Source organism: Protopterus annectens, chromosome 12.part0 (genome assembly GCF_019279795.1).
Source record: "Protopterus annectens isolate FY-2018-M chromosome 12.part0, PAN1.0, whole genome shotgun sequence".
NCBI lineage: Eukaryota > Metazoa > Chordata > Ceratodontiformes > Protopteridae > Protopterus > Protopterus annectens.
Genome location: NC_056746.1, coordinates 99,227,398 through 99,252,834, shown reverse-complemented (window position 1 = coordinate 99,252,834; position 25,437 = coordinate 99,227,398). Strand labels below are relative to the sequence as shown.

The window sequence follows — 25,437 nt, the reverse complement described above, 5'->3', positions numbered from 1 at the left end:
TAGGAATCAATGGGGACTCAATAGTTAGGAACTCATATAGGCACTTGTCAACACATCTAGACATTAAAAGATCATATATGGTATCATGAACGTTTCTAATGACAGAGTCAACTTCCACTTTACTTATTTGGAAGTAAGCCATGTCATCTTCCAACATCTCTTTCATCAAATCATTATAAAAACTAACATCCATTATTACAACACCCCCCCCCCCTTTGTCGGCCGGCCTAAAAACCAGACTGTCATCATCACATAAGGAATCTAAACCATGTTTCTGTGCAATATTCATATTGACAAACAGTCTTCTGTGTCGCTTCTCTCTGTAATATATATAAAATCATGCTCACAAGCTCGTTGAAAACATCCAACTGAGCCTGGTAGAGGCGGCACAAAAGTACTCTTTCTTTTTAAAACTGTAACGTTATAGGTAAGCTCATCATTGCCAGAGTCTTTATATAAAAGTTTAAGGGCCACTTTTCTAGTGAACTTGCGGAGCGTAATAAGAGTATCGGTGGTACACAGTTTACAAGTCAACAGTTCAAGAAATTTGCTGAGTCTTGGGACTTTATATTACTAGTAGTCCTGAGTATCTGCAGTCAAACTTACTCAATCTCAGAAAGATTCCTCAAGGCAATGTACTTGGTTCACCTGCTCAGAGATTAATGTCCCGGCAGACAAGAACAACCCTACCAAAAAGTAAAAGCTTATTGGTTCCGAAAGTGAAAAACAATAAAATGGTCAAGGCTAAACTTTTGAAGTAACGCCAGTCACAAATGTACTATGAAAAATCCAGCAAGTCTATCAGACCATTCAGACAAGATGAAACTGTTATATTACAAACATCAAAAGGGTTCGAACGAGTGGGTATTGTTAAAGATCTTTGTGAGGATGAGTCCGATGGAGTGAACTTTAGGAGAAAACAAAAGCACATTCTTCCAGTCTCTGAACCAGTGTTGCAGCAAAGACTCTACATCTCAGAGTGACTTGACACTTGTTCCATTTCCCAAGAACAGTGCATCTTTTCTAAACAATCCAGATGAATACCCCGAAGCAGTGATTGAAAATCACTCTCCAGAGATTGTCCTTGTTGCTAAACTCAGTCAAAGTTTTTATATAATGAGATCGGGTAGAATTTCTAAGCCCAACCCAAAATACACAGCGACTTGGACATGAACTTGATTTATTTTTTTATTTGTTATCCTGTCCAGCATATTGAATGTCTCATTTTCTTTTGCATGCCAAAAATTCAAAGAGGGAGGATGTAGATCATTTACTGTATTGTACCTAGTCAGCCACTGTAGCTACATAGCTTGTGCATATTAGTACCGAGCATGTGCAAGATCAGTGCCATTTTGTATAGTCAGAGTGAATGCAGACATGAATGGAGATGCACATGTGAGAGTATATGAAATAATATGTGCGAGTTATTTAGCTTAAGTACATGTTCCAGTTACTGTTCTGATGTGTTTATGTACAGTAAATATCTTCAACCCATACACCACATCGTCTAATTTGAACACAAGAGATGAGCGGTACTTGTGTTTTTGGAATAGCATCTGGTATTGAAACGTTGAATAAAATTAAAGAATTTCTAATATTAGTTATCTGTCCACAGTGCCTTAAAGTATATAAATTCTCCGCAAAATTGTGCTACCACCTTACATTCAGTAATAATGTATACCCAGTTTGTATCTACAACCTCATCACATCTCCAACATTTTATTTCTTCTTTTTTATAAATCAAAGCAATTTTATGTGGTGGTAGAAAACTTCTGCATAAATACTTCCATGTGAAAATTTTCCAGTAAAGTGACCAAGTGGTGGTATTTATAGATTTCAAATATAATATTTTATTATCTTCTGAGAATATTTCATTGTTAACTTTTGTTGAATACTCCCAGTAGGACAAATCAAAAACTAAAAAAGTCAGTCCTTAAAATCTTATTTATTTTATTTATTTAACAGGAAATTCCACATGGACACAGGTCCTTTTTCAGCGGAGGCCCGGGGACAAAAGCTCCACAGAACAGTAAACGAGCAGCAGAGCACATGAAGAACAATTGAATATACATACAATAGCAAGTAATACATACTGCAGCAAACATTAGCTATACATACAACATGAAACATAGTAATGAACCGATATACCAATATCTAGCTATAGGCTAGGAATAAAGGTCGGATGTATATACAGATAGTACTACACTCAAACAGATACTGTTCTAAAGTCATAAACCTAAATCTTATATACAGATATTGCACTAAACTCAAACTGATATAAAGCAGATGCTCCACACAAAGGAGGAACAAGCTAAAACTAGGATGGAAGGGGAAGACAGAGTAGTAAGAGAGGAGACTGAGTGAGTAGTATACGTGGTAGTGAGAGGAAGCTAGGTGTAAGTCAGTTGGATATGTATTTGGAGTTGAGATTAAGTGAGGTAGTTAAGCATGTTGTAACAGGTCTGAGAGATTGAGTGAGGAGGGAAGGGGAGGGTAAAGGGTGAGCCAGAGCCTGCAGAGGAAGGAATGCCATGATCAGACGGTGTGAAGCAGGGTGACTAGGGGTGGGGAGAGGAAGTGGAAGTAAAAAGGAATTAATGGTAAATAAGATTTATTTTTAATCTCAGTACTATTAATACTAAAGAGAAATTCTAATATTTTTGGTAAGGGATTTGCATTCATATTTAATACCGTTTGTGTTTTATTATTAATAAATCCCCTTAACATTTGTATACATAACCAGTTGTCTTTATTTATGTTGTATCTAGCTAAAAGATAATCACCCGTATGTAATTTATTTCTAGCTAGAAATTGGTACCAAAATTTTAAATCATTTTATTTATTTATTTTACATTTGTTGACCGGGATTGTCCTACTGAGGTGAAGAGCCATTTTTCAGCAAAGGTCCAGGGAGAAAATATCCAACATATTAAATAATTTTCATCATAAATTAGCATTAAACAGCAATATTACATGATTATTACAAGGCATTAAGTAGCAATACAATGTTATACAGTGTCAGTAATCAGGAGTGTAGCAAAACTATTTCAAGATGTATAAAAAGAAATATGTCATTAAGATGAATATAGTTTTTGGGGTAAGTTGTATTTTCTTTAAGGTTTAGCATTTTTCAGTTTCTACTTTTGATAGGCTGTTCACCAGTGAATATTTTAACATTGTATACAACTGTAAGGTAATATAAGGAATCCTGTCTTCCTCAAACAAGCAAATGCCTACACTTTTCACTGAAAAAGACAGTCCCTCAGTGCTATTGATGAAGATCTTCACATTTTAGCTGTTCTCTAAGGAAGAAGAAGAATTTTTCTTGAGACAGATTGATGGTCCACCATAACCAGGCTTGGCCTTATTAAAAAAAATGCACTGCCTACCTTAAACTAAATTGTGCACTGTTGTACTCAGTAGATCAAATCACTAAGCCTACTGAAGGGGCAACTGTTTGTATAACTATTCACATCCCACAATTTCAGATTTATTAAGAATCCAATTAATTAATTAATTAATTAATTAATTAATTAATTAATTAATTAAGAATTTGTTAACCTGGAAAGTCCAACAGAGGAACAGTGCCTGTTTTCAGTGGAGGCCTGGGGAGAAAAGCTCCCTAATGTATTACATGTAGCATTACAAGATGAGAGTAGACATTGTACAGAATAGTAATACACTAAATTATTGTAGTATACAAGCATTGTGGTAGAACACACAGCATGTGCTATAAAATGGGAAAACATCAGAGTTAGAACTGGAAACAGCTAATATTATAACCATACTATAAAAGAGTAATACATCATCTTAGACTGTTACAATTGAATATTGGATATATCATAATAGAAAGAAAAAAAATACTTGTACATATGTTTAAGGACTTCTAAAGTGGAATGTAATAAATAATTGTGTAATAAAGAATGGAGAAGGAGATAGCAAGTAGATGTGATAATGTTGAAGAGGCTAGGGACCTGTCAGTAGAAGTTGTGGCAAGGAGGATCAATAAAGGCATAGTTAAGGAGGGGGGAAACACATGTGCGGATTACTTTATCCTAGAGATAGGCATGAGCAGAGCCAGAGCTTTGTTAGATGTTCTCTAGTTTTAATTAGAAGGATGTTGGATTTTTGATTAGCTGCTGGTGATGAGGGAGGGTGTTCCATTTTGATTGCGACACAGCTGTAATAGCAGGAGTCTTCTGCAGTAAAGCAATTATATTATACCTTGTAGGTTTCACTCAGAATACACTGATCAAACCTCTCGTAATTCATTGCTTATACCTGCTGGCTCCTTGTATCCAACTAAAACAGGTGCTAATGGAAGAAAAACAGCTAACAAATTAATGACATTTTTGTCATTTCTTGAAACATTGTACATCTTTCTCCAGGACTTGTACAGTGTATATAACTGCCACTCTTGCAGCTCTGTAATTTTAAGTCTGATGTCACAAATTAACATTCTTCCTGGAATCTCCACAAAGAGAGCCATCGCACATTTCTATTCTGTCATATTTAATTGCTTGCACATGCAGTGTTCTGGTCTGCAACTAAAAACAAGTGCTAATGGGGTAAAACACCTAGTGATTTTGCTAATCCAATAAAGAACTACTCTGTTCATGCTGTTCATTTTCTTTTATTTTTCAAGCCTATTTGCTTAAAAACACTTGCCCACAGCTTAAACTAAGGCAATTAGATTAGACCTCGATCTCTATCAAAACAAGAAAAATTAGTATCTTTTAATTTTACATATAATATGATCAGTACAGTTTTACACCCCCCCCCAACCTGGCAGCCCAATATCACAACATTATATTAGCTGACTTCTTTCCATCATTTCTTATATCATTACATTGTAAAGCCTGGACACATTCCATTAACAAAAAAGTCATGCTTTCTTTAATATCACTGGCCTGTATAGCAGTCACTGATAAAAATCTTCCACCAGACATTTAAAATACCACTGCCTGCATACTATTCAAAACTGTTTTACAGTATAATATACAGTTTACATTGTTAATCTTTTATATAAATAATAAGACCTAAAAATATTTTACTTATGTCTTCAATCCCTTCAGTATTCTTTTAAACATTAATTACACGATATAGGGTTTATGCTTTACAGTTCTCTTCCAACTTCAACATAGTCAGCAACTTTCCAGTCTTTTTCAGCCACTTCATCTTACAGAACCATGTATGCCATATCCACACACACACACACACACACACACACACATTTGTGTATATATATATATATATATATATATATATATATATATGTATATATATATATATGTATATGTATATATATATATATATATATATATATATATATATATGTATATGTATATATATATATATATATATATGTATATATATATATATATATATAATATTTTAATTTGTTATACATATATATATGTATATATATATATATATATATATATATGTATGTATTATTTTTAACTTGTTATACTTCGATTTGTAAGAATGTCTTATTCTTCTCTTTCTAACATAACTTCATACGTTCCTGAACACATTTATTGTATTCTTCTTTTTGTTCCTTTCTAATACCTGCTTTAGACACTAATTAAATCTTTATATTTTAACTTTTACATAACCTACAATTCTGTCCAAGTGTTATAAAACAGTGTCATAGGTCTGTATAAGGCTACTGACCGCAGAGGCCTTTATAAGCTTAGCCATGCATCCCAAATCTGTGACAAGTTCTGGTACCCTTGGTTAAGTGTAAGTTGGGGCCTGGGAGATGAGCCATTTATAGGTTACCTGTGGTCCATTAGAGATATAGGTACCATGTCAGGGATGAATTTTGTATTCCCCATGCAGGTGTCCAGGATGCACTTGAATTGGGTTAGGGAAGAATTCTGCTTCACATGGATGGGGGAACCTGTTCCAGAGAAGAGTTACCCTCTGCTATACATACCTGAATATCCAACAGGTCCTGTTTATATCATAGTTAGAGCCGTAATTGATTGCCATTTGGTTTTCTACACCTTCTGGCTCGGTATAGGTAGCTCCATTAACAATTAGCTCTGCACACAATTGTGTATTGCCTTTGAAGTTGCAGATATGGCTAAAGAATGCTTTGTAGTTGTTCTTGACATGCTTTTAGATAATGTGCTATCTTCCTGGTCCATTTTTGTAAACTACAGTTAAAATTACCCACTGCAGTAATGTCCCTGTCTATTGTAACACATTTTTGTCATTTCTTGAAACATTGTACTTTTTTCTCCAGGACTTGTACAGTGTATATAACTGCCACTCTTGCAGCTCTGTAATTTTAAGTCTGCTGTCACAAATTAACATTTTTCCTGGAATCTCCACAAAAATGTCCATCTGTCAGGGAGGGTGGCCTAATGGTTAAGGTGTTTGCCTTACAAACACAAGGTGCAGGGTTTGAGTCTCACAAGGGATAATTGGCTAGGCTTAAAATGGCTCACAAGGGCAGTTAGCTTAGTACTAATCTATGAACCTATGAATCTATGTCTTATTCTTGTTCTAAAAAGTTGCATTTCCTCAACAACGTTTATATACCAGCATTAAATGCTTGCTCCATATTCTTATTAATCTCTCTGTGTTTTTTTCCAAGAATCGTATACCCCCCAAGCATATTAATTTTGCTTCTCATTCTTGTCATAATTTCTAAGCCAGGAACCGTTTTACTTCATTTTTATACTGTTCATATTGAGGTACAGCCTTAAAGTTATCCTTTTTATTTTTTTGCAGTTTTCTTTGCTCTAGACTGCAACCTTCTTCACCTTCTTAACCGTTCTTGCAAAACAAAATCTCCTCTTCATATCCTACAATGATAGTGTTAGTCGTTATCTTCAGATATGTACCAGTGTTAGTCATTATCTTCAGATATGTCACCAGTGTTGGTCATTATCTTCAGATATGTCACCAGTGTTGGTCATTATCTTCAGATATGTCACCAGTGTTAGTCGTTATCTTCAGATATGTACCAGTGTTAGTCGTTATCTTCAGATATGTACCAGTGTTAGTCGTTATCTTCAGATATGTACCAGTATTAGTCGTTATCTTCAGATATGTCACCAGTGTTGGTCATTATCTTCAGATATGGCACCAGTGTTGGTCATTATCTTCAGATATGTCACTAGTGTTGGTTGTGATCTTCAGATATGTCACCCGTGTTGGTCATTATCTTCAGATATGTCACTAGTGTTGGTCGTGATCTTCAGATATGTTACATTACTTTTCTTGTGGTATGTTGTATACCATTTCCTTTTCTTCATCAGTGTCACCACTTCATTTTCATGCATTTCTTTAGTAAGTGTGTTATCATCCTACATTTCAATAGTTTAATTCCCGGTAACATTGTTTTCCCTTTCCACTTCATTTCCCAACTGTTATTTTCTTCATTTAGTAATGACCAGTCAAACCATAAATGTCCCTCTTTGCCGCATTTTCTGCACATTAGTATATATCTGTAGTACAATCTCTAGATTCACCACACAGGGTACATCTTCTGTTATGTAAAAGGGATGATTTTTTTTTCTTTTTGTAGTGAACAATCATTTTTTAGGTGGCCCCAGTAACTCACAGTCCTTTTTTCCTCCATGTATAATGAGAACTCTAGGTAAGTGACTTGGTTTCCTATCCACACCTCCCATGCTTCATTCTGTATTTCCTTTTCTCTGCTCTTTTTATGTCAAACACTGACTGATAATATTCAAACAATATTGAACTCGTAATCTGAAATATTAGTAATCCTGAAATCACAAACTTAGTCATCCATTAAGTGTATAATCTTTCCATGGAGCACAAAAATATTTCTTATCACACCCCCCCTTAAAATTTCTACACTAAGTGAAATATTTTAGATTTTTCTTTGTAAAACATTTAAGACCCCAAATGTATTAGGGCCATAATATATTTGGCAGTAAAGCCTATAGTACAACCAAATTATCCCAAATACTATACCAGTCACTCTGTTGTTTATTTTTAGAATTCATCCCCAGTTCTCCAAAGCCACAACTTCAGGCTTCCCCAGCGCAGCAGTCGCACCTCATCACTGCATTCCGCCATCTTGCTCTTCCACCTTCAGGAGCTGCAGTGCCAATAAACAGTGACTTGAGTAGGAGAATTTCCATGGCACCCTGTCCTGTCCAAATCAGATTTCTCCTATTCAAGTATGAATACCACCTTGGGTGTCCCCTGAAAAGTGGTCACTACCCTAGTAGTGTAATCCAGTCAAGAAAAGTTAAATACATTAGAAAATAAAGTACATAGTGGTTTGGTCATTCACGCTTGGATTATTAACCTTATAATATGTCTGCACCAGGCACTAGTAGTTGTTTCAGCACTTCCTGTCAATGCTTGTAATAGTTTGAAACTCCATTCTTATTTGGTGGAATTATGGATTTTGTCAAGTTCTGATTTTGTCATGTATACTATGGCTATATGACCTATTTATTCCAAGGTCAGACAAGTCAAAGTAAAGGAAAGATTCAAAGCTTTTTCATTTTACTGTTAACGTTGGGAGAAGTTTGATGTTTACATATATACACACACACACATATGTCCGAGAGCTGGATGCATGGGGGTGCACTCTTCATACTAAAATGTGTGCTGAAATCTTTTTTTTTTAATGTCAGTATAGTATTCTGTGGTTAATTTCGGTTGTCAGCAGTTTATGTAGTTAATGGTTTAGCCATGAATCCTTACATTTTAGCAACCTAAGCCTCAGTGAACATATTCCCACACCTGAACACAGCAGTAAGTGCAGACCTTGAGTATTGTACCTTCTATTCACATGGGGAAGGTGGCAAGGATTGTAATCTCTACTAGGTATTGCAGGAGTTCTGGTTTCAGTGCAGTATGAATGTAGAGTTTTCCAGCTTGTAGGGACTGGAATGTTTGAAGGCTTTATTTATTTATGTACACATACATTGTTGACCGGGTTAGTCCCAGTAGGCCAGTGATTGCTTTTCAGGGGAGACCCGATGTGGTTTTCATATTGATTAAGGGAAACTTGGCCAGGGCGTTGTTGAACTTCTCTACTGTTTTCAATTGGTGCTGAGTTCTTTCATATCCACCCGAACTTCCTCCTCCTTAGGCAGATGAGGTCTTAGTTTAATGTCCCGTCTGAATGAAGGAGTAGTAAATTCACTTACACAGTGATTTTTGTGTAGAAAGGCTTGTATTCTAGTGTAGTAAGAAACAGAATCTGCCAGTTTGTTATGCAGCTTTACTGAAGACCCTCAAAAATAATATTGCAGTAATCGGTACCTCTATAGGTGGTATAGTGTAGTAGGTCTGTCACATTAACAGCATTAGTACAAATGGTGTTTGTGTACTCCATCCCTGTTCTGTGTTTCTGTTTGACTTGCTTGAGGGGAGACTTTTCTTTAACATGAATGACATAGACTGGCAGTAGGAACCTGCAAAATATGGTTGCTGATTGGAAAACTAACAATAAACTGACCATTTTTTTCTTTGTTTATAGGAGGGATAGTACGAATGACACTAAGCCTTACAGTCATTATGGTGGAGGCCACTGGTAATGTCACGTATGGTCTTCCCATCATGCTCGTTTTGATGACAGCTAAACTAGCCGGTGACTATTTCATGGAGGTGAGACTCTACTGTAAGCATGCAGAATGCAAGTGAGGGGTGGGAATACCTGTTCCCAAGCTTGGGGGATTGGTTAGATTATTTATTTTGTCTGATTTGCTTCTTGGCTTGTTGCATCTGAAAAAATTGATCTGTTGAAGAGGCAAAATATAATTCTCAATGTTTCTACCCTGATGTTGAGTGGAAAATATAGTATAAATACTGTATGAAGATGATAACTTGAAGCCCCTCACTTACTTTCTCCTAAGCTACCTTATTAGTAATTCTGACTTTGAGTTAGAGGACGCTGTTGCGGATGTTTCTCATCCCGTCCTACAATGTAATTATTGCCCTTATCATTGGCCAGGGCTTTTTGGCAGTATATGCTCTTTTATTGGCTGCCCATTCATTTCCTGTGAAGTAGTTGGCAGAGATGGGTAGCAGAACAAAACAACTCATCTCAGGAATACCATAATAGCAGAGCAGTATTCTGTACAATATTGCATTACTTTGCTAGTTTGGAAAGTGTTAAGTTCTGCTCCTACACTGTGCTCCACACATCAAGCTCCAAGATGACTCTTCTGTCTGGTGTAAATGGATGACTTTTCCTAGAGTATGATTTAGCTGTTTTGACATGTAGTATAGATGTGTTCATCTGTGGTCTGCACATTGGCAGTATGTCTGTGCTTAACAAAGAATTGCATTGAAAAGTTATAGGTGTCAAACGTCTAAGGAAAATTTTAGAGGGTCCTAGAATGAGGCTGACAAAACATTTTAATGTGTTTATGTTGGTGGGTTTGCAGTCAGTGTAGGTTAGTTGTTGATGTCAGAGTTTTTGTTGTTTTGCTTTTTTCCCCCCTTGCCAACATTTGTATTAATGATCTCCCATGTTTACAGGGCTTGTATGATATTCACATAAAGCTGCAGAGTGTACCATTCCTTCATTGGGAGCCACCAGCCACGTCACACTCCCTTGCTGCCAGGTATGTAAAACAATCAGTAAAGCAGCAATGTTTTAAGCTTAAGTAGTTTGTTTTAAGTAGCACATTTAGTCCCTTTTGATACTCGAAGCTTGGAAATGGGACAGTTTTGTCCCCTTTAAAACAGGTGCTAGCAGAGGTATAACTTCAGTGCAATTTGAAGTTTTGTATTTGAAAACTGGGGCAGTGAAATGCATATAGTTTTGCCACCTATAAATGCAGTTGTTTGCTTCAGTTCTCTTAATCCATTTATTTTAACTCAGATTTTCTTGGCATAGCTAAATTAAATGTAGCAGTCAGTCTTTAGAAAGAAGATATCACATTTGGATGTGGGTATTGCAGGGTTTACCTACAGCAAAGCTCTAGTGATTAAACAAAGACTGTAAGGCATAAATCTGCAATGATCACACCCAAACATAAGACAGTAAGGATAAATCTGTATTGCTCACACCCAAACAAAGACAGTAAGGCATAAATCTGCATTGCTCACATCCAAAGACAGTAAGGCATAACTCTGCATTGCTCACACCCAAAGACAGTAAGGCATAACTCTGCATTGCTCACACCCAAAGACAGTAAGGCATAACTCTGCATTGCTCACACCCAAACAAGATGTATGGTTATTTTACACTGACATGTGGCTGAGTGGCATGTTGGAGACAAACTTGGCTATTTTATAGTATTTTGCAGTTTGTTCAGGAGAGATGTGTGTAGGTTAGTGAAAATGGGGCAGCCATAGAGGAGGGGAGGGTAGAGGTAGACTATTAGCTAGTTTCAACTTGGTAGACTTGTCCAAATAGAGTTTATGCCTATAGAGTTTGCCAAGCTTAAAATGGGTCTTTTTGATTGAGTTGAGTATATGATTCTCAAAGGATAGTTTGCCATCAATTGTGATGCCAAGTAGTTTGGCTGTTTTTACAATTTTAATTTCTGTGTTGTTTTGAGAGAATATTTTAAAGTCTAGAGTTAGAGGTTTGGTTATGAAGAGTAAAAGTTTTGATTTTTTGGGTTAAGTAGCAGTTGAGTTAAGCCAGGATTTGATGGAAGTAAATGCATTTTGTGTTAACTTTAGGAGATCAGAGATGTTAGAGGATGTAATTATTGTTGAATCGTCCGCGTATTGATGCTATATGCTATATGGAGGTTATTAATAAATATGTTAAAAAGCAAGGGGAATGCCTGTGTTGTTGAGTAGGTAATCGGATTGCTTACTTTGCCATCTAACCAATTGTTTTCTGTTGTGTAGATAGTTATGGAACCAGGTTAGAGTCTGTGGGAAACAGTGTACGGTCTCAAGCTGTAAAAGTAGTTTTGAGTGGAACACTGTACCAAAAGCTTTTGATAGGTCTAGTAGGATCACTGATGTTAGCAGGCCTGCATCAAGAGCTTTGTATACAGTGTTGGTAAATGACAGTAAGACTGCTGTTGTGCTGTGTGCTGGCCGAAAACCATGTTGGGTGGATGTAAGTAGGTTACTGTCTGAGATGTTTTAGCAATTGAGAATGAATACACTTTTCTAAAATTTTAGGTAGAGGTGAAAGTATGGAGATGGGCCCGGTAGTTAGATCACTGGTGTTATCGCCTTTGTAAAGAGGAGTAATTGAGTTTTTCCATAGTTGTGGGACATATACTTCAGAGATTGATCGGTTAATGAGAGGGAGGGGTGCAGATATGTTAAATGACTTGCCAACTTAGGTAGCAAGTCCAGACCTACCTTTTCAGCAAAGGGTTATTGGCATCTTTGCATAATTACCTGTTTGGATGAATAGGTTTGGAGGCAAGTTAAAATGCTCTCAGATGGGTTCATGCAAAATTGCCCTCATTCTCAACCCTGTAAATAAAAAAAGATAATTTTTAGGTGATCTGGCTGAAAACAAATCTGAAAAAGCTGTTTGGTATATTACATTAGTTGAAGTTATATTACCATTTTATGACATTTGACACTATTTCATTATTTGTAATGTGAACATTCCCTACATATTTATTGAGAAGATATTCAATTCCATCACGCAGGTATTTTTTTTAACCAAATAAACTTCTTTGTTCTTTTGTAGTTAAATCTAACTGCTTATGGGATGTTTATTTCTTGCAAATAATGTAGCTTTGTTTTTGCTTTGTCTCACTTTCTGAGCAGTAATTTTAGAACTTATTTTGTATTTTCTTCTAATTCATAACTGAAATTTTAAAGCCTTCATTGTATGAAGTAATAAGATAATCTGAGCGTACAGAACTGGAATAAATCACTCAAGACCATCGAATAATTTAATTCTGATGAAGTTCTGTATCCAATAGAATGAAAGCGCTAAATTATTCTATGGTCTTGAGTGATTTATTCCAGTTCCGTGCGCTCAGATTATTTTATTATTTTAGTAGTTGCTTGTGTGCTGTGTTTTTTCCTTTGGATTCATTGTGTGAAACGCTGTACTCATATTAGGGTAGAAGAAACTGAAATGCAGGCAGCATTGTGGTTAATGAACTGAATTTCTCTTAAATTATGTATGTTCACTTACTGGTGATGGTCGTGGTAGCAGTGTGAATATGAACATATTTCTAAGACAACAGGCATTTACTTTCTGAGAAACACACGTTTTAGTTATTGCATCTGATGATAGTATTAATAGCAGGCTTGTTACAAGAACTCTGTCAAGCATGGATTGTAGCAGAAATCTGACACTTGAATTTCCTTTAGAACTCTTCCTGCTTTTCGATTTTGTCCTTCAGTTTTTTTTTTTAAAGTTGCCGCAGACTTGACATAAACCATAGCTCAGTAAGCCTTAGTGCTTTATCGGACTGTTTATCTGAATGTGTAACAAACACTTGAGGAGGGAACAAGAGCCTTGGTGTGTGCCCCGTTATTAACGTGTCATCCCTAGGGGCATACAATGCATTGGAAAAGCTTCTTTGAATGCTAAGAAACTGAACGACTCTCCTGGGCTCTGGTAGTATGCAGTGTATCACTGTACTCTACAGTTTTGAACTCTTGAAACCAAATAATCACTTTACCATTCCTTTTTAAAGAAGTTATTTAGGAGTTCTTTTGTCTTCTTACTTTCTGAGTTTGTGCTTTTTCAGAAAGAACTGTGTACTGCTTAGCTGTCTTTCTTCATGGACCCACTGATAAGGGTGTCCAAAGTAAAAAATAATGTTCAGTCAACAAATTGTTTTTCATGAAGAAAAATGGAACGATGAGGGGGATTGTTTTCCTAATTTTCAGTGAGTAATGATGTTTCCAGGTCTCAGCAGCAAGATTATGGAAGTCTGTGTATACTGGCTTTTTTCTTTGGCCTGAGTTTGTGATGCTTTACATGCAAAGCAGTTGTCAAACTGTATACACAGCAGTTTGAGAAGCCACGTTACAGGTGATCGCTGCACTGGTTGTTGAGTGGCTGAAAGCACCAGAATTTAATGTTCTGGTAAGTTCCACCACAGTCTGTGCTATTTTGTTAGCTAGTGGTGTATTCTTTGTGGGTCGGGGTGTCCCATTTTCTTCAGTGTGGTGTGACCATGAAGATGGTTTATATAATTCCAGGAAGGGGTTTGGGGCATGCCCCCTTGCAGAACTTTTTTTCCCCCCAGTTTTTGGTATGCAGTTTTCAATTAATCTCAAAAAAGTCCACATCAAACTTGGCACCCTATGTAGGGCCAAACAATACCTAACTCAAAGCGGCAGGCTGGCCACTGCTTCGTCACACCTGCTATCCACAAACTTGCGAAAGACTGACCTCAACAACCTAGAATCCTGTTACAGTAAAATTGCCAAATATGCCACTAATGATTCGCGCAGATTTCAGCACTGCTCAGTTCTCTCACAACTCAACTGGTTAGAACTCACCAACCTTTTATCGCTCAATCAACTTACCTTGGCCCACAGAATAGTCCGTCAACATAGCAACTGCCCTGCTGTTTCCAACCTAGTATTAATCACAGATCTTCTGACAAGCTTATGCTAAATGTTACCCACTCTCACAACTATCATGGTGACTCCCTCTACAACTATCATGGTAACTCCCTCTATTCTCACCAAATAGCCAAATTGTGGAACACTCGTCCGCAGGCTATTGCAAAAAATCCTAACTACCATGAGTTCAAACAACTCCTAAAGGACTACCTAGCTAGTCATTGGCTGTGCTCTTACCATACTCCAGGCTAATTCTTTCCCAGCTCCCTTACTGTAACTCTCCTTTCTGCTCCTCCTAACTATACCCCTGATTCCTGGTGCTTCTAGGATTCCTACTCCATTCTTCATCTCTACGCTGAATTGCTTATTTTTTTCTACTACTCATTTGTACATGGATTCATATGTACCGTGCTCATAACTGTTCATGCATTTGCAAATGTCACAGAGCTCAATTAATGTTTCTCTGTATGTTTGTATACTCTATCTGTATTTGTATCTGTATATGCTACTATTGTTAGTTTTGTTAACTGTTGTGGAGCTTTTCTCCCTGGGCCTCCACTGAAAATGGGCTCCTGGCCAGTCGGTCATTGCCCAGTTAACAAATGTAATAAATAAATAAATAAATAGTGAGCTGAGAAAATCTTTGAAATGCATTGGCAACTATTTAAGAGTATATTAGTAGGTAAGGCAGCTTAACCATCTCAGGGGAGAGACCTTTCACTAGTTTCTTGTTTTGGGCTACTCAAGTTAAAAAAAACTCTTTTTCATCACTATATGATCCAGCACTATTACATATGTGAAAAAAACACATGCAGTTTGTGTTACCCTGTCACACAGTTAACACTTTCTGATACTGCCATGTAAGATTCTTGTAGGTATGCATTTACATAATCTTGTGTTTCTGATACAACACTTGTCAACATGGTTTTTATTTCCTAATAGCACAAAATGATTTAAAGAAGTATGTTATAAAACACACTCACAAACATTCCACATGCAACAGCAAACACATCACACACAGCAGACAGCACACCAGTGTCTTACAAACACAGCCCATAAGGCAAAACAATAAACCATCACAGCCCACAAAGTATAACAATAAACCAAACATACTAGTCATTGGCTAATTAATTGTGAGACACACTGATGTCCCCCTCACCAGGTTCGACAAGGAGAAGGTCATGGTCAGTTGTCTGTCAGGTGCCAGAATCCGCTACATCATGCACGCACTTAAGTCTCTCCACAAGTATGACTCTGTCATTGTCCATGTTGGCATGAATGACTGGAGATATACCTCTCTGGACTATATGAAGAGAGACATGATTGAGCTCTGAATATGTGTCCTATGCAGGTTATGACCCTAGCCCTAAGCAACATTCTACTTTCACCAAGGATGATACCACAATACCAACAAAAAATAATTGACTTCAACAATTGGCTTAGTTTCTCGTGTCTTTCCAAGGGGATCCAGCATCTCTCTGCATAGGATGACATGGTTGACCGGCCTCGATGCTTTGCCAGAGATGGCCTCCACCTGTCACCACCGGGATTTCAGATACTGGCCAAGGCCCTCATCTCCCCCATTATTACTTTTTTAGGCAATGTCCCAAAGACAAATCTTCCAACATAAAAGATCTGTCAAAAAGCAAATTGAAGGAATGCTGCTTAACGCTAGGAACCTTAACCTGAAAATGCACTCACTGGAGGCTTTCCTTGCATTGGAAGATGCTGATGTCTGTGCGGTCACAGAAACTTGGTTCATGGCTGTGGAGAGCACCCCTGCCTTACCAGGCTATCTCTCTTTCCACACATTCTGATCACAAAATGAGGTTGGGGAGACTAAGGATGGTGGAGTCTCTATCTTCATTAAGAAGAGGCACACCTCCAGACTGATTTGCCAGCATGATGCACTGGAACTACTCCAGGTACAATTGACAGTTGGCAGCAAGACACCCATCCAAGTTATAGTAAGCTGTATACCCCCATCTACAACGCAGGACACCCACTGCTCTTAAATGGATCTACTTGACTCCATCAAGATACCCCCCCAACACCCTGATCCTTGGTGACTTCAACACCATAAACTAGATGAACTGTTCCTGCACTAATGCACTCACTCAACAATTCCTTAGCTTCATCACTTCTAACACACTAGAGCAGCTCATCTCATCCCCCACAAGGGGAGATAACATTCTGGATTCGGTTCTCACCAACATGGGCGACTGCTGCACCACTCCCCTCCCTGGTGAGATCAGATCATTAGACTGTCTCATTCGAAGATTCAAAGTTTCTGTCCCCTCCACCCCCCCCCCAAGTCGTAATCAAGCTAAAAACTTCTCAAAAGCTGACTACAGCCTTCTAAGAGAGTGTATCAGAGGATGCAGACAACTGTACTGAGCAATACACCAGTGCAGTATACAAGCACCTGTACAACTGCATGGACTCATCCATACCCAACAGAACTAAAACCTGCTCCTCAAGGAAAAAAAAACTGTTTGGTGGACATCCTCTATCAACAGGTTTTGCAACAAAAAGAAGAGACTGTTGTCCAAGGGTAAAAAGGAAAAAAATTCCAGATTGGAAAAACTCCCTCATTAGCCTCAATAAGCAAATTAGATCACTAGCGAAAACCTCCAAAGCCACTTCTAAATTAAAACTATCCTCCAAAACAAAGGGAAACCACAAAGCCTTCCTCAGTTACATCAGAAACCTCCACGGCAAGGTCCAGGTTTGTTCCAAATTAGTACTTAACAGATATCACTTACACTGATCCTGTGGACTTAGACAACCTGCCAGCAGATAGGTTCAGTGCAAACTTCAACCCCTGTCCCCCCAAAGGCCTTTTTGACATCCCCAAAACTTGTCCCGCACCTCATATCTTCATAGATCCAAGTTTTAAAGGCCCTATCCAAGACAAAGAATATAGCTTCCATGGGACCTGATAGTATCCCAGGCTATATTCTGCACCATCTCCAGCAAGAACTAGCTTCACCATTGAGCACCCTATTCAACCACAGCCAAAGTACAGGCTTCATTCCGCTTCATTCCACCAGAGTGGAGAACTGCCATTGTCATCCCCTTGCACAAAGGTGGTGCCACTACTGACCCTGGAAACTATTACCCCATTAGCTTGACAAGTCTGATCTGTAAAGCCATGGAGTGTATTATCAGGGATCTTGTAAACAAGGACATAGGCAATCTCTAAGCACTTGACCCCACCCAGTTCAGATTTGTCAAGGGCAGAACTTGCCTTTTGAAGTTGGTTGACTTCTTTGAGACTGTCACCAAGGTTCTGGATGAGGGAAAGTCAGTACATACAGCTTACTTTGACTTGGCCAAGGCCTTTGACACAATCCCCCACTCAGTCATCATTGACAAGCTAACACAACTTGGCATAAATCCCTGTCAACTGCCAGCTGGCTCACCAACAGGACCCTCAAGGTCAAAATAGGCACCTCCACATCAGATAGCAGACCCATCACTAGTGGAGTTCCCTAGGGATCTGTCCTGGGACCCCTACTGTTTAGCATCTACTTCTCAGAGGTCCAGGCAAAGACAAAAGGCCTGTGGCTGACCAAGTTGCAGAGAACTGTAAGTTGGGTGCTGTCATTGACTCCCCAAATGATGTTACATATGGCAGGAGAGTCTCACAGCAACTAATGACTGGTGCCAAAGTCATGGCCTGAAGCTAAATGCAAAAAAAAGTTTCATCATACTATTCGGCAAAACATGGCCCCCACTTATTGCCACATCAATGGCAAATCCCAAGCACACAACTTGTGGTGAGAGACCTGGGTACTCGGGTTGATAACAATCTCACATTCAACCATCATATAGCTGCAGTGGTCAGAAAAGCCTTTTACTTGGTTCATCTTATAAGTAAAGGGATTGCATCCAGAAAAAAGAAGTTTCTCTCTATACTCCTACCTCATTAGAACAATAATTGAGTGCAACACCCCATTTGGTATGTACCTCTGAAAACATATGCACCAAGCGAATCCATGGCCACCAAAACCTGTATTATGCGGACAGGCTCAAATCACTTTCACTCTACTCAGTATTGTACATATTGCTCAGAGGTGATCTGTGTCTCGCCTACAAGGCAATCTCGGATCCTGACCAACTAGAGATGCACTACATCTGTAAGTCTAACTCCTTGCGCATTACCTGCTCAAAAGGCCTGAATCTAATAAGCGACATCAGCAAGACCTGCTGGAGAGACAGGTTTGTCTCCCACAGGCTGCCCCATCTCAGGAATAGACTTCCATACACGTCAAGCAGAGTACCTTGCTGACACTCTTCAAGCGCACCCGTGATGAGTGGTTGGGAAAACACAAATTTGTACCAGGGGTCCCACCCGTGTCCCTCATTGACTGGGGCGACAGGTGCTAAGGTTTCTTTTTGGGGATAAACTCTTGGCTAGTAAGGGCTCCAGGGCCATTAACCTAGTAACTTCCTATGATCCTGTGTTCTTCAGAGCATTAGCAGCCATCAGCTCCTGCAGTAACAGCATACTTTACTGTGAAACAGTTCCTCATCAGTCCTCTTTGTCGATGAGTTTTATTCCATCTCCTGGCCGTATGACATGTCATGAAAAGGGGAGGATATAGTCTTTGGTATTAGTGTCCTGTGCTATGTCCAGCACTTGGTCAGTACTGGTTTTGATGTCCCCTTATCAGTTTTTCATTGATGCTCTGAAGTTCACATCAGGGATCAGAGTTCAACTAATGTTTTTTGTCTTTTGTTATTAATTCAATATTCATTTTTTTACTTTGATTTTTTCCCCTACTTAATTTTATGCAAACACAGACTTACAACATTGACGTTGCTATGGTTGTCAGACGATTTGTTAAATAGTCCATATCATCTGCATCTTTCTCTACCCTGGAAGGATGCTTATTTTGAAAAGCTCTTACAGACGACAGTCAGAAGACAATACTTGACCATTGAAGTTAAGACTGACAAGAGGCCATGCGAAGTCAGTGCCTTATCCTATCCTTCTTCAGAAATAAAAGACATACAAAAACATAATTAATTGTCAAAGTTATTTATGTTCTGTTTGTCAGAGCACTGCGATAAACATAGGAAGCTGTCCAAAGGCAGATCAGAGCTTTTTCCTTGAGACTGTACTGTCTCTAAACCCACTGACCTTGGTTTTTCTTCCTAGCAAGATACTCACATGTGAGACATTTCATCTTCTTTCACATTTTCATTTACCTTGGATTCTGAGAAAACCTCACAGCCTTTCCCTACCCAAGATGCTCATTTTACTGGTATCCATAATGCTTCATTCAGCACTTAGGTTCTGTAGGACCCTAGTCTTTTCCCATTGGTTAAGAATAATGTGCATCAACACCACAGCCCTAGGTAGGCACTATCCTGGCAGTTCCCAGATTGGTTCTCTAGGACCCTCATCTTTTCCCATTGGTTAAGAGCAATGAGCACCAACACCACAGTCCTAGGTAGGTACTATCCTGACAGTTCCCAGATTGGCACCCTTCCCTTATTCCAAAGTTGAGGACCAGAAAAAAGTCATTTTGAAAGTTGAGGACCAAAAAATGGAAAGAAAATCCTTAGAAGTGCAAAACTGTAGCAAAGGGATTCTGTTAGCTCCTTGCTGTAGTTACTGGCATATAAATACATTCGCTTAAATGGCACTGACATTGGCTATGGCTGCTTAAGCAAATGCAAAGTGCTGCACTTGTGATTGATTGGCAGCACTTCTGAGGTGCCAGTTGTGCCCCCTGACAGTCACTTGTGGAGTGGCTAACCTCTTCTTATCAGCTGCCGTAGCTAGAGTACTGACTAGCACTAAAACAGCTTTCCTGCCAGCTTGTGCCTAGTTGCCAACTTTTCTGGTATTTGCACTAGAGAACATGACCTTGGAGACTGAGTCCTGTACAGGCTACAGTTCTGTTCATATTTCCCATCATGCCTTGTTATATGTTGGCAAAGTGTAAAATGGACAAGGTTACAACAATGTGTGCCTAAGCTGAAGCCCGCTGATTGCTGTACTGCAGTAGGATTCCTTGCCAGTATGGCTTTTTAGTACAGTGGCAGTTTTTCAAAAATATTGGGGTTTTCGATGATCTTCGCAGTTGTGCAACCATGAAGGATATGCTTTGGGAAAAATTTTTTTTCTGTATTTCTTGTTTTTAATCTGGTTGAAGCTTTGAATGGTTTATTTGGTCTGACTGAAGTTTCATGCATTTATAGCATGACAAGGCGTGCTGGATCTGCTATCCATGGTCTTTCCACACTCCAAATCCAGTAAAAGCTATAAGCTTATCTTCTTTGAGGTGAGCTCTCTTAATAAAATGTGTTAGCCAGGACTGGATCCTGGGGTTTGCCTTTCCCTTTAAAAAAATCTCTGATATGTTGCTTTTCCTTATCTGATTCACACAAGTCATGACACAGCCATTCCTGATAGTCGGGGTCCTTTGTCCTCACTTGAATGACTAAGACACAGCTGTCTGTTTCTCTCCTTCACAATCACTGTGGTGGTAGAAAACATAAGGACACTGGTACACAAATGTGATGTAACTGAAATGTGAAGCAACTCCTTTTACTAGACCAGTGTAGGTTTTGTAATTACTGTAGCTGGTACGAACCTTTTGTCAGGTGTGAAGTTACTGATGTTAGATAAGAGTGCTTAAGTATCCACTTGTGCTTGAAAAGGGAGTCCATAATTTATTTCCAATTGGCTGGAAAAAAAAAAAAACCTTAAATGCCAGTGTGGAAAAATGTGCAGTTCTGATGTTTCTGAGACAGGCACCATATGCATGTGTGTGTGTTTATCTGTGTGTGAGACAGAGACTCTGTGAGCCTGAAACTGCAGAAGACCTGCTATAAAAATCAAAGTTGTCATGTTACATTACAGCTTTACAACGTCTGTTGTGTTGACAAGAGCCCTTTGTGTTTTCTGTTTCTTTTCTGCTTCCAGTAGCTAACCTTTCCATCTTGTATCTCTGTCCAAGGTTCATGAGCTACGTAGCACTACTAGTCTCACAGTTTCTCTTTACTGAGCTGCATGTGAGAACTAGATTGTTCTGTAAATTCATACCTGTGTGGTGATCTTCGTGTTTCACTGTTGCAGTCATCACACTTGGATTATCTGCCTACAGGTAGCCCTCAGTCTGCCCGAATACCAGTCTCTTAGTATTTCTGCGTTGGATGCTGTCGCTTCTTCCATGATGTCAGGTCGTCAGAGGTATAAAGCAGGCAGCCAACGCCATTACATCAGTCTTTCTTGCCGAGGAGGAGCCCGAAGCAGAAGCAGTTTGCAAGTGCCGGTCGGCTGCTACCTGAAATTTTCGTTTTAGAGTTAATCTTCCTGAAGTCTTCTAAAGCTAAGTACCCCATTGGGGATCCTTTTTTCTTGCTCTAACTGATGTCAGAAAAAGTTAACAATTGTCTTGCCTGTAGAAAGCAAATACCTCGCAGACATTTTCTTTCTTACTGCGTCACCTGTTTAGGGCCAGACCGCAAAGTCTCTCGCTGTCGGTTTTGTGCCTTGTTTAGCACTTGAACCATTCATCGTCAGGCTATTTTTTGTCTCTAAATTCCTTCAATCTTGTTCTTCATATTCCAAAATGGCTTCGGTAAGCCATCCGACTATCGATCTTCTGAAAAAACACAAGGATAAAGACAGTGACAGACTGTGTAGGTCCAAAACTGCCGACGATGCTTCTGCTAAGCTAGTCGCCAGTCCACCGGTACTCAGAGAGGTGCCTTTGCAGCTCCTGATGCCTGCTTCTGTGGATTCACAGGCCTCTACTGAGACCCATTCGGAGTCCGGTATGCCACGGGATGCTTCTTCGACTATGGAGCCAGTGGATGTCTCTTCCTTGGATGAGTCCAGAGCCACTGTGCAGGCACCGGCTTCTGAAGGTATTTTTCATCCTACTGATGTTCGAATCAGACTTCTCTTTTTGCCAAAACTACTGAGTTTCTTAGGCCCGGAGTATGCACTATGCCTAGAAAACTGACGACCAGAGCGCATGCTCAGGAACCCATGCCACAAAAACAAATGCTTAGAATGGCTGAAGACCTTATTATGCTAATTAGGGGAAACCAGCCTTCTCCTGCTAAGAGACAAAGAATGCAGTTGCCTTCAGATTTTACAGACCAGGAGTCCGATGACTCTGACCTTTCTGATTATCAGGACATGCCCTTATCAGCCTATGAGGATTCTGATGCAGAGGAATCCATTCCCTCTACCTGCCCTCCAGAGGATTTTTCTTTTGGTGAAACTGTGCATACTTTAAGAGAGCATTTCTGTTGGGAATGCCAGGACTATCCTCAATCCAAAAAGAGACTGAGAGAATTTTTAGAGTTGCCTCAGCACAGGCCTTTAGTAGTACCCCCTGTCCTGGATGTTGTGGATGATGTTTTCATGGAATCCAGTCTTACTCCAGGCACTTTACCCCCCCGGCCCCTAGGAAACCTAACTGATGCTATAGAGTACCTGACTCCCATAAGTTTCTTTTCAAGAATCCTGCTGCTGATCCAGAGATCATTTCCCAGGGACCTAAAGGTATTAAGGCCACTACAGCCAAAAATCCTACCCCTTCTGACTGGGATTCCAGAGCTTTAGACAGATGGGGAAAACAGGTATATACCTCTGCAACTCTGGCTATCAGGGCATTGAATTGCCATTTTCACATGCTGAAGTACCAACAACATATTATGGAACTAATTAAACAGAAAATAGTAATATTTCCAGATTGTGCAGAAAATAAAGATTTGCAAGACCGTATGCATTCTGCAAACCAAGTTAGTAAGCATACTTTGCAGTGTGGCTTTGATGCCTTAGAAGCATCTTGCAGGGTTGCAGTCACTGGCTCGGCACTGAGAAGACATGCTTGGCTGAAGGAACAGCCTTGCCAGATCATGTCAAATCCAAATGACTTGATGCTCCTTTAAATAAGGACCGTTTGTTTGGCACCAAAGCAGAAGTTCTTAAAAAGATGGAAGAAAAAGCTAAATCTATGCAAGCTATCAAATAATTCCTACAAGTGCAACCACCTAGGTTTAGTAGGCACTGTCCTTCAAAACACTGGTCCTTTCCAGCCCCCCTCTAGGCCTTCCCAGAGAAGACCAAGGGGAAACAGACCACCTAGACTACAGTCTCAGGGTATGCAGAGATCTTAGCAATGGAGTGCCCCCACCCCTAAATCAGGGAATGGTAAGCTACCTCCCTATGGAAAAAGTTCACAATGACTTCTCACCTTTACTTCCCAGCCCTGCCCAATTGCTTGTGCCCCCCAGGAGGAAAACTTGCCCTTCATGCCAAAAACTGGATGTCCATCACTCAGGAGCGGTGGGTCCTCAACATTCTATCCCAGGGTACAAAATTTACTTCCACTCACTGCCAACCCCAAGCAGGTTTCCAGATCTTCCTCCAAATCAGTGGGCAGAGGCTCAAAAACAAGCACTTTCCCTTCTCAATATCAGAGCTATACAGCCTGTACCAGTAGACCAAAGGGGTCAGGGTTTTTACTCCAGGCTTTTCCTGGTACCCAGGAAGGAGTGCTCTTGGCACCCAATCCTGGATCTTTCAGTTCTCAACACCTTCCTGGTGGTCCCAAAGTTCAAGATGCTTACCCTGCAACAGCTTCTCCCTATGCTAGCCAAGGATGCCTGGTTAGTCACCCTAGACTTAAAAGAAGGTTATCTGCACATCCCCATAAGGGAGTCAAGCAGGAAATATCTAAGTTTCAGGGCAGGTTCTGTGCAACATCAGTTCTCTGCGCTTCCCTTTGGCTTATCTACTGAGCTTAGGGTATTCACAAAATTCCTGGCTCCAGCCATTGTGTATTGCAGGCAGAAAAATATCCAAATTTACCTATACTTGGATGACTGCCTGATACAGGCAGACAGTCAGGAATTGCTGCTTCAGCACCTGGCCTTTGTAAAAAACCTTCTCACTTCATTGGGGCACATCTTCAACGAAAAGAAATCACAGCTGGTACCCAATCAAACGATTGTATTCCTGGGAGCAAGCTTGGACACAACTTCCCAGATGGCATTTCTCACTTCAGAAAAACAGGCCTATCTGATGGACTATTTCAAACAAATGGCCACCAGAACCCATCTATCTGCAAGAAAAATACTGCAAGCCCTAGGGTTCATGGCCTCATGTTTTCTACTAATTCCATATGCAAGACTGCATCTAAGGAAATTTCAGTGGTACTTAAAAAGTCTTTGGTGCCAGCATTCTCAGGACCTCATACAGTTATTCCTATAATACCGTGTCTAAGGGCAGAGTTCCTTTGGTGGGCAGAAGCTTGCAACCACAACAAGGGACTGCATTTTACTCAACCCCACACCGCCCAAACCCTGACCACAGACACGTCAGACTATGCATTGGGGGCTCACATGGCAGGGAAATGCATTCAGGGCCACTGGAGCCCAAGTCAAATTCTTCTGCACATCAATCAAAAAGTGATGCTAGCTGTACAGAATGCTCTGACAGCTTTCAGATACTTAATCCTTCCAGGACAACTGCTGGTAAAAACAGACAACACCACAGTCATGTGGTACATAAACAAGCAGGGGAGAACCCATTCTTACCCACTCTGCAGGTTAGCCACGGCCCTGTGGAACATGACCTTGAACAACCAAGTCCATCTACAAGTTCAATTCCTGCCAGGCAAACAAAATTCACTGGCAGACGACCTAAGCAGAAATCTCCTAGACCCACACGAGTGGAAACTGGAGCCCAGCACCTTCAAACTTCTGATCCAGAGGTGGGGAACTCCAGAGGTGGATCTCTTTGCCTCCTCCGAGAACCACCACGGAAGCAAATTCTGCACCAGGAACCCTCCCAGCAGGACCTGGAAGGTGGATGCCCTATCCTTTCATTGGGCAAATCTCTCAATCTGTGCCTTTCCCCCTCTGCCCCTTCTCTCAAGAGTACTACTCAAGATAAAACAAGACAGGCCAAGGGCAATTCTGATTGCCCCG

The 25,437-nt window shown here is 39.7% G+C and overlaps 1 protein-coding gene across 1 annotated transcript in view; it reads left to right on the top strand.

Annotated features, from left to right (window-relative positions):
• Positions 1-25,437, top strand: part of CLCN7 (chloride voltage-gated channel 7) — a 1,228,907-nt gene that overhangs the window by 964,037 nt on the left and 239,433 nt on the right. Inside the window, exons 19-20 of the mRNA XM_044089120.1 lie at positions 9,485-9,612; positions 10,489-10,574. Of these exons, the coding sequence (XP_043945055.1) occupies positions 9,485-9,612; positions 10,489-10,574 (214 nt within the window). The remainder of the gene's footprint in view (positions 1-9,484; positions 9,613-10,488; positions 10,575-25,437) is intronic.